General features: G+C 41.6%; 1 protein-coding gene across 1 annotated transcript in view; it reads right to left on the bottom strand.

Moving 5' to 3' along the window:
• CRADD (CARD and death domain containing adaptor protein) overlaps window positions 1–13,591 on the bottom strand; it is a 76,134-nt gene extending 62,543 nt beyond the window's left edge. The window contains exons 1-2 of the mRNA XM_010163414.1: window positions 13,294–13,591; window positions 1,140–1,145 (exon numbers count right to left, since the gene is read on the bottom strand). Of these exons, the coding sequence (XP_010161716.1) occupies window positions 1,140–1,145; window positions 13,294–13,591 (304 nt within the window). The remainder of the gene's footprint in view (window positions 1–1,139; window positions 1,146–13,293) is intronic.
• Window positions 13,592–16,253: the final 2,662 nt, after the last annotated feature.

Here is a 16,253-nt window from a genome sequence, read left to right as displayed (position 1 = left end):
TGTTTCGCACTAAAGCAAAAGCTAGTTCTGCCTTTCCTAACATTTTATTACATAAAATTTATTACATAAAAATCCTAACAGATTATTACATAAGACTGGCAGAGAATCTCATGGGATTACTGTTGCTATCATTATTGAGATTGATTTTCTTTAAAAAAAGTCCCAAAGCTATTTCAGCACTTACCAAAGAAGATTTGAATGGGAAGAAGTACTAGATTTGTGCAGGCAGGACAAGAGGAGGAAAACCCAGCACGCTGTTTTCGTAATCAGAATGTAACCCCTGTCAATAAAAATACTCAGTGATACAGAAGGAACTTTAGGAAGTGCATGGGCTACTGAGAAGTGGAAGTAAAAACTGTTAAATTTATGGCTGGACTCAATGATCTTGAAGGTATTTTCCAACCTAAATGATTCTATGATTCTAAATCATAAATTAATGGCTGTAAATCACATTTCCCTTCTTATCTGGCTTCATAAAACAAACAGGGAGAAATCTTCTAAACCACAGCTTGGTATGCCAAGAATTTTGTAAGAGGGTGAACATACCAAAGCAAAATGAACACTGCAGTGGACATATAATCACACTAGGAATGCCTCTGATCAACATTAGCCAGGAAAACACCTTGTCATGCAGCACGCTAGAGCAGGAAACTCAAGTGAACAGCAGGTTTTACACTCCAATTCATCCTGATATTAGTCTGAACGGAAAGGCACCACTCTACTGAAATTCACTTTTTCTCTAAATGACTTGATGTTCATTCTTTACATTACTGTAGGTGACAAATTGAAAAACAAAAGAAATATGCTAACAGAACCCAAACAGGACACATACAACCCTGTAATATTCCCCTGGACTCCCTGTGCATCCTTCAGTGAAAATGCAGCTGTTTTCACTCCTACAGACTCTGTTTATACATTACAGCCCAATCCTGTGGATAATTAAAGTAAATTTAGATGTAAGTAATCCAACTGAGGCCAATGAGCGTGCTAACATGCATACAGTCACACAAATGTTTGCAGGTTGAGTTTGATGATAAAAATATATTAGCTCATGCCTCCTAACTAGCTATTCCAGTGAAACAAACTTTAGCAATGCACGTGTTTCCACTAACTGGGATGTGGACACTATGGAAGGTGACCATCGCCTTCTGAAGACTGAGGAGCTCCTTTCAGTCTTCATCTTGTGCAAGGTATCAGATCAACACAGTGCCACACCAGCAGCTTGTCAACTTAATTTTTATCTGAACAGAAGTATAGTAACAGCCTTCTAATAAACAAGTAGACATTTGGGCAAAGCACGTATTATACATTTCTTTTGTATCTATATTCTACCTATTGATCATACTGGAAGCTGATAACACAGTTAACAACTTTAACAGACAAGTGAAGTGTATGCATTTATCGTTTGCATAGGAAGAGGAAGATCATGCACTTAGTTAAACAATTTAAAGATACAATAACATTACCATATATGAGAACTAGGATAAATGAAATATATAAACAGTGATAAATGAAAATGGGACTTTCAGTAACAGGGTGAATTCTCCTGGATTCAGATACAAGGAAGAGACACAGGTTTACCATCAATACCCTTCCCCTCGGAGAGGTCTGAATTATTTTGCCAAAATCTGCGCACAATTTCCAGGGAAAGTTAAGGGCATTAAGAAAAGGATACACAAAGGTCAGCATGCAAATTGAGAAGCTGCCTCAATTAGCCCAGATGAAACACGGAGGAGAGGAACTCAATCCCTGTCTTATCTCTTTCTGAGACTCAGATATGTTTCTTTCAATTACTGGGAAGGATGTTATTTGAGTCAAAATTCAAGACTTGAGCTGTCTCTTGGAGCGACACCTCCACCAAAGATTAACAAAACACAGCTGAAGTGGCACCGCTCATATAAACAGTAGATGCGCTTACTAAGGAAGCGTCTAAGCCGTCAAGTCGTAAGATGGTGTCCCTACCTGTCACACTGTGGGGTCAGATTAAACTCTCCCATGCAAAGATCAGCACCTGGCTGCCAGCTGCTGGCCGGGACACAGCCTCATCTGACAGGCGTGCACCGTGAACGCCCACAGGACTTGGCTTCACAGGTGAGATCGCTGGAGAAAGGAGAAAGGCCTGGCTGTGTGTGCCAACGCCGGCCATGAGCACGGTGCCGCGCTGCTCAGCGCTGTCAGGAGGTGGGCAGCCTGGGACCTGCCCAGAGCAGGCTTCCGAGTGCCTGCGGAGCTCCAACGGCAAAAGCTGTGGTGCCCGGGGACCTGGCTGTGGGCACGGCCAGCAGCTCGGTGGGGAAAGATTTAAGGTTGCCCATTTTGGGTCTGGCTGTCTGCAAGAGGAATGCCCCAAGAATCCTGAGTTAATTTCTACTGCAAACAGCCAGCTAGCGTTTCCAGCTATAACCTGACGTTGCTTTTAAAATAAGGGTTTGGCAGGTAACTTCATCAGATCCACCACGAGCACATGAATTGAGGGAACAATTAGAGGGTTTTGCAACCCTAACTGCAGTGATCACTTTTCAAGGGTATGAAGCTGAACCTAATCTCATGAGGGATGTGGCAGAACTGGATCACAGAGAAATACGTGACTTTTTACTTAAACAGAAGAGGAGTAAGAATAAAGAATGTGTCTTGTTGCTTTGAAAAGCTGAGCAAAACACAGCCATCGCCTACAGTAAATAAAAACATATTTAAAGAAATACTTTCTTCACATAGAAATACCAGAAAGTACTTTTGTTCTAGCTTTCTTAACAGTTATTTTGCTGAGGATTCATATGCCCCTGCTTAAAAGCAGCACCGGCTGCCTGTGTAGGAAGTCTGCCTCCCACCAGAGCCCAAAAGAGACCCCCGGGGCTGGCAAGGGGCTTAGTCAACCCTTTACCTGTGTGAAGTCCTTTCACCCCAGCATAGCACATTTTATTAGAAAGATCCAAAGACTGAGACAGGCCGTTCATTAAAGAGCTCAACATTTTATTAACTACAAATGAAAGGTAAGACTTTCAAAAGCACCAGCACAGGACTAAAATGGCCTTCTTCAAAGCTAAGGGGAGGTTACTCTTGACCTTGACAGGAAGAGGGTTGGGTGAGCTTGGGTTAACTATGAATCCTTTGAAAATCCCAGGCAAGGTGGTGAAACTCTAAGATTAAGAAGGCTGCCAGAAGAAGCGGTGCACTAATGGCAAGTTATTCCCCTTGACCCAATGCATTAATGCTTATTTCCTGCACACACAAACTGTACAGTATAAATCAAATCGGCTCCTTCTCTAAATGTGGATTGGAAGAAACACCGAAGCTTCACTTCAGTTCACAGCAGAGGTGCCTGTCAAAACAAGGGTACAACTCCTTGCCAATACATCAATATATGAGGGAACACAAATCTATTTACAGACAAAGCAAGAGCAGGAAGAAAACTTACAAAGAAAATTTGACAGTATACTGGAACAATGATACAATGGCTAAAAGAAGCAACAAGATTGGTTTTCTGTTTACACAGTCAATTGTCAAATAGATAAAAATTGGCTTTAAAAGTCTTGTATACAAAACCATAAATCTTGTAACAAGATAAACTGCAGCTGCATCACTCTGAGGTAAAGATGAGTGATACTTGGGTGCTCCTAGTTCTCATTCATGACCTTAAACAAATCTGGAAGGAAAGCTTAGTTGCATATGGCAGTGCAGGAAGGGTTTCAAGATATAATAACCACGCATAATTAACTGTATACTAGAGGAACTTCCTCACCTTGGCCATACAAGCGACATTTCCCAGTGAGAAGTAAGTCACATCACTGCTTGTATTCTCAGTCAGCAGGCAAAAAGCATGTACAGTCTGAACTAGTAACAGCTTTTCAGTTGCAGAAATGATTTTTCTTTGAAGGTCAAGACATGCTGCCATGTCAGTGTAGGGACGACAACACAGCACCCATTCCTTCACCAGAGAGAACATCAGTGGCTAGACCTTTGTCCTGCTCTGCTCAACAGGAGTCTGGCCTCTGACTTCACTGGAGTCAGACTTTCCCTGTGAGACACTAGTTAACATTTTTACTGACTTTGGGTGGCTATGCAGCCTCCCCAACACATGCAGGCTAAGGTGGGTGTGTTTGCTGCTTGGTTAGTTGGGTTTTTTTTTTAAAAAAACAGCATTCATAGACTTAATTTATGAAAGACAATAGACTTTCCCCATGCAATGGGAATACAAAAATTAAACAAACATTTTCAGATGGAGCTCCAAGGCAATTCTGGAGGTGCTAAAAGAAGAGCTGGCCAGCTCTGAAGGAAATCATTAATGGAGAAAAATTTCATGAAAAGAAGTCTACAAAGTTTTAAGTAGGAAATTCTCTCAGTCACTCTGGAGCATATATTAGTGTATATCTATGGGCCACAAGGGTCATTAATTAGTATCAACCGAATGCCTATACTGATGACATAATGCAAAAATAACAACTGCATCTTGCTTTTTCATGTTTGCAAGTGGCTTTATCAAGCTGCAGGATCAGGTCCTTACAAGAAAGTTTCCAGTCTGTTCTAGAAAACAATTATTATTGTCCATACAAAGCTTTTTCAATGGTTCCCTCACCACATCCTGAGACAAGACCAACAGTGGGAAGCTGGCAACAATTAAAAAAAAGATCTCAAGGACCATAGAGGACTGCAATTATGCATGGTTTTGGAAATATGAGACACGGACATGATTTTATCATACTGTGATGCAAGTTGAGGAGGAAAATGGACAGAGAATTAAGATATTTTGTCTAATGGAAAACTACAGCTAGTGAACTCTCTAAGTCATTTACAATGGACATACCCCAAGATTAGAAACAGTACTGTAAACTCTGGGAAACAGAGATAGATACTTGAACAATCAAAGAAAAAGAAAAAGGATTTATTTGCATACAGCAGCACCCCTGATATGATGCACATTTATATCTATGTATGAACACAGAATTTTGGGAGGAAAAGATTCCAAGACTGCAGGTGTTTATGGACAAAATCACCTCATCCACTCGCCACAAAAGCCTATGTCTATATTAACAAGCAGTAGAGAGCAACAGGACAATACCTACAGACTGATACAGATCACAGTGACGATCTGGTGTTCAGACTATACACAGCCTGAAGGTTTCATTTCTAACTGTCTCTACTCTGGTCTTACGGACTCTGTGAACACCCGGAGCACATTTTCCTGTTTAGAGTCTCCTGAAAGAAATCTAAATCAAACACTCCAATTCACTTAAAAAGCACATTTCTAATCTGAACTAGACATCACGCGTACATATCCAAACTGTCCTATGTCAGCTCCAGTTATATTTGTACTAAAATCCCACATACTGAGTACACAGAGCGTGATGCCAGGCTTACAGAATCAGAGAAAAATTTAGGTTGGCAGGGACCTTTGGAGGTCATCTAGTCCAACCTCCTGCTCAAAGCAAGGCCAGCTTCAAAGCCTGATCAGGTTACTCAGGACCTTCTACGGTTGAATGCTGACTACCTCCAAGGATGGAGGTTCCATAGCCTCTCTGGGCAACCCTACTTGAGCTGCAACCTCTGGTGGCCAGTGCTTAACCTGTCTTGTCAAATTTTTTTCCTTGTTTACAATCAGAATTTCCCTTGCTACAGTTTGTGGCTGCCACTTCTTTTCCTTTTGCTGCGCACCTGTAGGAAGAACATTACTCCACCTTTTCTGAGTCTGCTTGGCTTTTTCTTCTCAGAGAACAAACTCAATCGTCTCAGCCTTTCCCTGTACTTCATGTTAAACAAACCACTTTAGTGGTGCTCCACAGGACCCTCTAGTTTGTCAATCTATCCCTTGTACTGGTGGCATAAAGCTAAACACAGTATTTTAAATACTAGTACCATCCTGGTACCAAGTGCAGGGGAATAATCACTTCCCTCAGCCTGCTGGCTTTGCTCATGCTGATGCAGTCCTGTGTCAGTCCATGCCCTCCATCAGTGGTTGCCTTAGTTTTGCTTCCACTGTCAATGTACCTGTAGAAGCTCATTTTGTTGTCCTTCACATCCTTGAACAGTTTCAAACTCAGATGATCTTTGCTCTTCATAACTCTATCCCTAAAAGTTCACAGAATGCTTTTATATTGCTCCTCGGTAGCCTGTCCTCACTTCCACCTCCTTGACAACTCGCTTTTGAACTTGAGCTCAGCTGGGAATTCCCCAATTCCCAATTTCAGCCACGCTGGCCTCCTGCTATGCCTGCTGCTTTTCCTGTACATAGGAATGGACCTTTTTTTTTTGCTTTGAAGAGGTTTTCCTTGATGATCAGTCAAGTCTCCTGAGTGCTTTTGTCCTTCAGAACTGTCTTCTAGAGTAACCCATCAACCAGTTTCATGAACAAGCTAAAGTCCAGGACCTTCACTCTGCTACTTGCTTTCCTCTCTTCTCTCAGTATCTTAAACTTGAGCACTGCATGGTAACTGCAGCCAACACTGACATTAGCAAACACATCCCTGAACAGTTGTTCCTTGTTTATAAGTAGCAAGGCCAGCAGAGCACCTCCCTTAGTCTACTCATCTAGGACATTCATCTAGATATTGTCCCATCTGCATTCCAGAAGTGTCCTGGATCACTGTACTGTGTCACATTACCAGTAAACACCACGGTTGTTAAAGTTTCCCTGAGAACCAGGGCCTGCAATAGAAGCACTCTTTTATGAAGGCTTCATAGGATCATAGGGAAATTCAGGTTGGAAGATACCCCAGGAGGTCTCCTGTCCAACCTCCTGTTAAAGGCAGGGTCAGCTTTGAGATCAGACCATGTTGCTCAGTATTCTATCCAACTTCGCAACCTCTCTGGATCCCTGTTCCACTTCTTGACTTCCCTTATGATTAAAAACTCTCCTCAGAACCTCCTATTTCAACTAACATCCTTCATCTCTCATCTTCTCACCATGCACTGCTGTGTAGAACCTATTCCTGTCTCCTCTTGATATCTTCTTTGTAGGTATTGTAAAGCTGCTATCTTCTATTCTCTATTGACTGGCAAGTCCTATAAAAGATGCCAGCACAACATCTCTTACTGAGCTCCCTTCTGATCCTAACCCAATAAGCTCCTGACCAGCCTGTCGCCCAGGCAATAGCAAAGCTCTGTGCATTCAAGATACTCCTTTGAACAGACTGCAATGACATCCTTGTCTGAGAGCCTGACGCCATGCACTGCAGTTGTGTGAACTGTCTCACCATGTCTCTGCAAGTCCAACAACATCACCATGCTGCAACTGTGCAGATTTCCACTTCCTCCAAGCACCTGCTGGTAGATGCTTTTGGCCCACACTGTCGAATTGATCTCATCTGTCCCTAGCAGTCCCCATTTCTTGAAAAGGGTTCTGTGGTCACAGAGTCCAAAGTGCTGCCATGACACCAGGTTCACAGACAAGTGTGAATATCCAGGACACATCCATCCCTGTCCAGGTTCTTCCCCATGAATGGCAGGATGGAGAACACTGCTTGGGCTCCATCCCTTCACACGGGATTACTGAGCCCCACAGTCATCCTTAATCTGCTGAATTATCACTAGTGCCCACATGAGTAAGTAGCAAAGTCTGATGATGGCAACCTCTGTGATGTCCTGGATCCAGTCTCCAGGGAAGCAGCAAACTTTGGAAGTCATCAGGTCTGGTCAGCAGATGGATGTCTCCATTCCCTGCACCAAGGAGTCTTGAATCCCAGTTACCCATTGCTTCCTTGTAGTGGCACTGGTTATGAGTAGTTGATCAGGCTGAGCTGGCCCAAACACCCCTCTTGCCAGAACTCACTCCTCCTCTCCTGTTTCCAGAGACTATGCATTTTATCACACCTGTACTACTATTAGCCTCACATATTTGTGTTACTGAGGATGATGCCAAGTATGGTGGTATCTTTCCATTAACTAACCTGAAAGAAATTGTTTTTTGACTGGACAGGAAACATTATAGTTCTTAACAGTGATGCCTCAGAGTCAGGCTTCTCAAAGTGAAAAACATAAGATGTAAGCAGCATAAACATAGCTGCTTATTAACACAGCAAAAAAGCAACAAAGCAAATATGCCTTAAAAAAAAAATAAAAATCTTACATTCATACACAGGTTAAAACCAAAACACATACACAGAACGCTCTGGAGAACCACGGAAGTTGATGACTTGTCCATGCCATGATGCACACTGTGAATATTGAGTGTGTGCACAAAGCTTTAATGCCAGACTTCACAGACTTTGCTGTGGTCAGGAATAAAGCCAAACCATAAATGTAACACCTGATTTTCAGAGAAGATGGGAACGTGGAAAAGAGTTTGGGAAATTCTCCTATGAGAATGCCTTTGAATCTCTCCAGAGAACATTTTCTATAGCCTCCAGGCACTGGGATGTGGCACAAGGGCATTCCTTCATCTCCAGGTCAATCCAGTGCGGCCAAAGCTGCTAAGCCCATCCCTTTCCTTCAGACATACATGGGAGGAAACTCCCCTTTCTGCTACTGGACTATACAAGAGAGGGGAGGGAAAGGGAAGAAAGAAAAAAACCACCATCTTCTGTCCACCATTTTAGAGAGAGAAAGGGACTTCATCAGCTGCTTTCCTATCTGACATCCCAACAGAAAAGGCAAGAGAGCAGGCTGTTAGGTCCTCACTGCATTAGATGTGAGAGGAAGCAGGATAGGAAGAGGGCAAGAAGCAGCCAACAAAAGGTAAGAAGAGATGCTAAACTTCCCCATGTTCTAATGCTGTTGCATTTGAATCCGAATCCTTAGAAACCTAAAACCCAGCTGTGGAAAAAATACTTTGGGAAAGCTGGGTGGGGAGGGAAGGATGGCTTTCTCAGCAGAACTACATGTTGCTTTGTTTTGTATTTGCATGCTTCATCCAAAGTGTTACACAACACGAAGCTTTATATAGCTATATGAGAACACACGCTCTCCACACATCCAGGGAAAAACCCCAACCACACCAAAATCAGAATCAAAAAACCTCACCCAAGTCTAACAGGACCCTAATGCAGATTGCTGACTAGGTAGCACAACAACAACAAAATCATGCATTAGAAAATATTCCTTGCTCAGCTGTGAGAGAACAGCTTTCTCAAGATGATTCTGTGTAACTCCATGCCCCAAATTCACTAACATTTGCCAGATAGCAACGGCTGCTGCAGGATTCCTTTGGCAAACGCTGTATCTCGGACTTCTCTCCTTCTCAAAACGCTGCAATTTCCTGTGGAATGGAGAAATCATCTATACTACAAAGGGGTGCAGTACTGGCACTTCTAGGAGTAAATAATTTTATAGCAACATACAGTATAGAGAGAAGTATCACACCGGGGCAGAGAAATTCCCAAGCGGAGAGAGATTAAAAAAACATTCTGATAAACAAACGCCGTCAAAGCTTATATTTTTTTAGTCAGTGCAAAAAATATTGGGTAACTGTTTGCTGTTCCTAGAAAGAATGGAATTCTGTTGCCAACAGCTGTAGTTTTTTTGCAGGAATTATAATACTATATTTAAGATTTATGTTCCTGACAAAGGCATGAAGTTATCCAAACTAGAGCAGAAAAACCAGAGCAGTCTTTTCCCAACAAAACAGACCCACATTATTTTTCTTAACTCTTACTACGGCAGAAGTTGTAATCTTCAAAACCAGGAACTCATGCTGTGGTGGATTTTTATAATGATTAAGTCTTGCAATGCCACCCTGTACTGAACTGTTTTATCATAGTTTCTTACACAAGCATGAAACACACCCTATCATCTTGAAATAAATTAAAATCATAAAAATTTACCTCCAAAAGCACACGACTTTTAAATTTTCTTCTTGAGCTTTTAGGGTTTTACAGTGATACTTTCCTTTACCTTAAGAAAAGGTTTCACCGAAGCTGTGGCCATCCAACAGATGCATATGAGAGAAGAGAAAGGTGACCCTAGGCAAAAGGCTGTCCTGGGAATAAAGGAAACAAGCAAGGGGAAAGAATCTTGGGTGTCTTTGCTGCAATTATACAGATGCAAGTGGCCCTACCTGCCTGCATGTCACTCTCCTGATTCCCATGGAAAAACTATTCCTTGTGCTCTGCAGGATTAGGGTCTTCTATGTTCCTTGGAAATACAGCAGATAACAGCATACAGAACTATTATTTTTAAGTCAACTGACATTCAGCAATAAAACCCAGGATATCACAGGTTTTAAAGTTAATTTATTTGCAAGCAGCCAAACAGCATACTCTGGGTTGAATACTGGGCCAATTTACAGTTACACTCCATGCTGCTCCATGAACATTACACCGAGTTACACAACTTGGGAATCAGTAAATCCATTGCCTTGGATGAATTTGCCCAAAGGCTCCCGATGAGTCAGTGGCAGTGTCTTGTTTAGGTCTCAGACTTTGGCTTCCATTTCAGAGCTGCTCGGCCCACCAGATCATATTTACACTACAGCACCAAAAATGTTTTTATTTCTGTCCTTCAGAAATTGCTTTGTTTGGTTCAGTCGTTTTGTTGTTTGTTTGGGGCTTTTTGTACTAGGGGAAGAAAATAAATTAAAAGCTTCTTAACAATTACAGTTGCGATTTATTTTTTTTTTAACTGGGAACCAACAAACTATATTTCTCAACTGAAGCAGAGATAGAAAGGCTGATCTCTTTGAACAAAATGTACAATAATCCAAAGGCCTACCAAAAAAAAATCACTATGCACATTCTACAGTTTTTTTTCATTTAGATAGAGAAAATCTTATAGTCTACTTTTATTGACTTTAAAAATCCTAAGTGTAGTCAGTGAGATCTGAAAGACTATAAAATAAAACCTTATTTCAAGGAAAAACTTGCCACCAGTCCTTAGTCCTGCACAAGATCTGCAAAAACTGAGGATATTTTGCTAGAGTAAACAGAATTTTAATTGAGCATAAACAAGTGAACAGCAGGCATACGATTTCCATAAGTATGCATGATTCAAGGAAAAAAAAAAAGATTTAAAAATCTAGGGCCATAAAACCAACTTCAATTTTAGAAGTTGTAGGGTCTAAAAAAAGATAGTGTGTATGTGGCAGGCTTTTTTAACTACAAATGGATTCTCTTAAAAAAAAAAAATTCCCACTGACAAATCACCATTTATAGGAACTGTTTCCAATAAGGCAGAAGTTAAGTTATCTAGCATGGGACTAAAGAACATACTTAATTTTAAGAATTCTTATAGTTTCATAAGAGCCAATGGCTTTTTCCATGCTTACAGCCAAGCATATGCTCAAGTATTCTACCAAGATAAAAGCTTACAAGGTTGTTGTGTAGGAGGCAAAGCAAGGCTTTTTATCCCAAACAACATTTTCTTGCATGTAATCAGCACTCATGATACCGCCACAGTTTTCAGTTCATTCCAGGGTGCACTAGGCATTTATTAGGGCACAGATGATGGTCTCTTTCTTTGGGTTCTAAAGAACATGCCTAAATATTAAAACAAACTTGGCTATCTGCCTCTTATCCTGTTCTTACATTCTGTATTGTCACAGTAAAAATAACAGTAACCTTTGATCTAATCTGGAAGCCTTTTCTAATTTACACACAAAATTTGGCAAAAGGATTATCAAGTACAGTCAGCCTACTTGAAACCGGAGAACTTGATATGTATAAATCCAGCACGTTAGTCACAAGGAGTCAAGAACGGGAACCAGCAATCCACAAAACAATCAAAAGAACAAAAATTTGAAACATTTTTTCTAGTAACAAATTATGCAACCCTGACTGTACTCAATGGCTGTGTGTGTGCTCCTGGAACTGCAAGGATTATTCAACAGCTTACCCAGCAGTCAGCAACCGAATAGGCTGATTTGTAAGGTAAATAAATAACGTTAGCACCACAGGATTTGTCCTAACAGTAAGCAAGGTCTTCTACAACATACTCAATGCCACAAGTTTCTGCTAAGAACTTGCAGTGTTTTACCCTGTGGGCAGCACAGGACATTTATTTCCCAAATTCTGAAAATTATTTACCCATTTCCAAGCAAGCAGAAAGCAACCTCCACATAGACCCAACGGAAAGACAAGTTGTCACAGTACTCCATTAAAAATGTTCTAAGGTAAGATAATGTCAGATTTGTCCAGCAGATCCTGACAAACGTTCTTGAACATGAAGCTAACTGGGATGCAGCTGTACACAATGGTCACCAGGTCCTAGTCACCTATCTTCACAGGCTTTCAGTCTCACGCAAAGCACACTGACATCGGGAAAATCACATCATGTGCATCAAAATGCATATGACCAATCTCAAATGGGGCGGGGGGTGGAGTGGAGGGCTTGGAGAAAGGTTAATCAGACTGCTTGGAAACCATGTTCCCACGTGAGAACTATTTCACTGCTTGGAAACTACATCAAAATGCATATGACCAATCTCAAATGGGGCGGGGGGGTGGAGTGGAGAGCTTGGAGAAAGGTTAATCATTCTGCTTGGAAACCATGTTCCCACATGAGAACTATTTCACTGCTTGGAAACGATGTTCCCACGTGAGAACTATTTCACTACCTCACTGGTAACATGAGGTTAGCAGCCAGCGCACGCTGCCAGAATCTAGGGCAAGAAACGTGCATTTTAAGCAGCCACCTTGACTTCAAACCAGCTCAACAATTGCATGCACGGACTGGTAAAGAAATAACTTCTGAACAAACATCAAGTCCAGAAAACTAGTTTTAGAAGTCCATTTAAAAGTCAGAAAGCCTGAGATTTGACTGAATAAGATTATAATAACACCCACTAAATTGGTTAGCTCCTAAATTTGTTTTAAAACTAAGCAATGACTAGTAATTTTGGAAGTAATGATCCTAGACATTTGCACTCCAGTAAACTTAATAAACTAAATAAATCTAAATTAGCATATGGTACTAAATCAAAATGGCATTAAAATAATAATAAAAGTAAGTAAATAAAAATTCTGTCAATATGAACAATACAGAAACAAACCACTGTAAAACATACATAAAACAAACAATAATAAGGTATGGATGGTAAAGAGACAGTTATGCAGCTAGTCAAAACTACTATTTATAGTCCATTCCCTTTGAGGTAATGGAGTCTGAGTCCTCCTACACCCCAGCCTCTCCCAAGAAAGCCTCTCCTGCTGTGTCCCCGTCTCCTGAAACTCAGCCCTGCTCACTCCCCAAACTTTGCAATACTTCCTGGCGTTTGGTTGGCTTCCAGGAAATTCAGGCTGTCCCCTTTCGTTGGTATCAAGCTCCACATCTACACAACGCATAACCTGGAATTACCGTACATTCAATACTTTCAAAATTATGGCTTGAGAACAAGCTTAAAAACAGCAGAAACAACAATCCTGGCCTTACCTGCAGGATCTGGCACTGTTATTTCCTTACGCTTCACCACCAGCTTGTCTTTAACCCATGGGAACTCCTGTAAAGAATCCAAGAACACATCAAAAGCCTTGGGTCCTCTGGTGGGGAGAATATCAAGGAGCATCATGGTTTTCCTCTGACTGGTGGTTTGAGATTTTATTTCTTGAACATGGCTGTCTGTGAGAATCCCTTCTTGGTAGAGATACTGAATAACAATTCCATCCACCAGCACCTCTGTGCAGAGCTCCAGACGCAGGGAGCGTAAAAGCTGCTTGTCTCTAGCATCCATGTGGCAACCTAGAGAGTGAGAAAAGGAGTAGGGAAATCAATAAAAATTCAAATACTTCAACTTTTATCATCCAGAAGTGATGTTTGATACCTGGCAACCTTTAGAAAGAATGCCAAACTCAGAATCACCAACCTGGGAAAGCTATTAATGATCCCCACCATCTTCTTTCTGCTTAGCTTTCACTGTCTTACAAGCTAAAATGCAGCAGTATCTGGGAAATATTAGACAGGAAGAGAACCTTTGGCATTGTGAAGACCAGTCCTTCACTGGAATAAAAACCATGCCAAATAATCCTGCTCACTAACTAGCCACGGTCCATGCCAAAGGCAGCTAGAGCATTTGCCAGTCCTTAAAAGACTCTATCCCCCAAAAGTTAGAGGGATGTCACACCTGACCTCTGTTACTGATGCCTCTGACACTATTACTGTCGCAGCCCTTTTGCTGCAGTAGTGCAAAAGCAGCAGCAGGACTGCTAGATGCACCACAGACAGGCAGCAGTGGCAGGGACAGAGTCAGCAGGTAGCTCTGGCCTATGAGATGCATTTTAACTTCAGGAGGGGTGGAAATGTACCTTACGCACCAGGTCATTTTTCCCCCAACTCATCCTGGAAGGCTGCTCTGGAACTGAACTGATGATAAGAAACTTTCTCCAAATTTCCTTCTCAAATTTGCCCACCTTCTATTTATAGGCATTTTTCCTGCCAAAACTGTTCTTTAGTTTAAGTAGCTCTTCTCCCTCCCTGGTATTTACCCTTTTAATGTGTTCACAGGAAGCAATCAGATGCCCTCTGCCAGCTTCCATTTCACTTGACTAACACTCTGACTAGACAAAAGCTGGAAAAAATTAATTTTATAGCCACTCAACAGAAGAGGAATCAAGGTCCAGAGAGACTAAGCGACTCATCCAAGCTGATCCTGGGAACCCGTGCCAGACCTATGAACCGAATCAAGATGTCTAGTCTCATCCTTAACAACAAACATATCCCTAGGCCCATTAATGGCACTTGAAAAGGAAAATGACAGGGTAATACAATTAAATACTCTCTCATGACTAAATAATGAAGTAAAAAAAACTGTGGCAGGTGCTGAGTGTGAGGACTGACAAGCCAGTTTCTGATAATTAAACTAGAAGCTGCTGTTCGAATAGCTAGACCTTGCAGAAATTGTACTTCATCCAGCTTGAGGATACAAGGAGAGACATAGATTTTCAAAGCTTTTGTAAGAAACCTGCTGAAGTCTTTATATCACCAGAGATGCCCACTGATTCCCAGGGCTCCATCAAAGGTTAGTTGGTTGGCCTGGTTGTTAAAATCTAGGGCAGGCAACCAAGAGAACATATAGGCACACAAATGGTATCTTGGGCAGGATGCAAGAGCGTAGGACCATGAGTCTGTGACACCCTTGGACAGAGCCACTTTCCAAAAATGCTTCCCCTGAGTGCTGAAAGCATTGCTGGGTGGTACTTCCCAGGAGTACTCCTTCTTTCCTGGGTTACCCAGTACGTTTCTTGTATACTGAAGTGAATTTTGAGGTGCCTACCTTCTGTCTAGGGGTCATCTGGGAATCAAACAACAGCTATCCCGGCACATGTCCTTAAAAGACGCTAGTTTGTTAAGCATAGCTCAAACATCAAACTCCACCATGGAGTGAGATGATAGTGCAAGCAAGGAGATGGAGAAAGAGCAGGTGAGAAAGAGAACTGGATTTCCCATTCTGATGTTAGGATACTCATTTTGGACAGGTGAAGCTGAAGATTCTGGTCTCTAACACACACTACCTTTATACCACCAGGAGCAATCACTGGACTAAAGCAAAACCAGATAAAATTCAGGCAGCAGATCCTCACCATTTCTCCCTTACAGGATTCCCTGATGGCTCTTGAGCTCATGAAGCACTTGCAGAGTTCAAGACAGGCACCCAGCAGCAGCTCTGAGTGCATTATCTCAACCCAGGCAGAAAACTGTTTCAGACGCCATGAAGCTCCACATTCTGAACGGGTCACTGAGAGTCCCCATCTAGAAGCTTCCTCACCCACATGCCGGACAAGGAACAAAAACTTCTCCAGTCACTGTACTGCACTTGATCAGTTCCCCTTCTTCATGACCAAAGCAGCCAAGACTTTTCAAAAATAATGCTTTTTCAAACCATCTCAGTTTTTACCTTCATGCAAGAAAAAATGCCCATCAACCCACAAATCTGAAGGGGAAAATTCTGCTGAAAGAGGCCTTTAGCTCAATGACTGCAGAGCAAGCACAATTGAGGTGTTAGAGAGCCCTTAACACCAAGGTCAGTGGCTCACTAAACCTCCAGGATGCGATGTATTTATTTTTCAGGTCTTTTTAAAGATTAAGAATATCTTTGTGTGTGTTTACTGTGAGAAGGAAATATCTGAGTCAGGAACTAAGCAGACAGATATGGAAATGTATTAGGATTTTGGTGCTTGGCTGCATAGAGATGGAGTTTAGTGCAAGATAGAATTCATTTAAATTAATTTTAATCACAGCCTATATCGAGGGATCCAAAGTAAGCTCTAAAATATTTTTTCTCTAGCAATGCTGGTGCTAGAGGGAAAGTAAAAAGATGAGACATCTGTTTACCCAAAAGATGACATGGCTCAAACCTTCCCCAGATACTTCTAAAAATGCATCTTTTCCATCGAGGA

Source organism: Antrostomus carolinensis, unplaced genomic scaffold (assembly GCF_000700745.2).
Source record: "Antrostomus carolinensis isolate BGI_N321 unplaced genomic scaffold, ASM70074v2 scaffold1722, whole genome shotgun sequence".
In the NCBI taxonomy this organism is placed as follows: Eukaryota; Metazoa; Chordata; class Aves; order Caprimulgiformes; family Caprimulgidae; genus Antrostomus; species Antrostomus carolinensis.
This window is presented reverse-complemented; position numbering and strand designations above follow the sequence as displayed.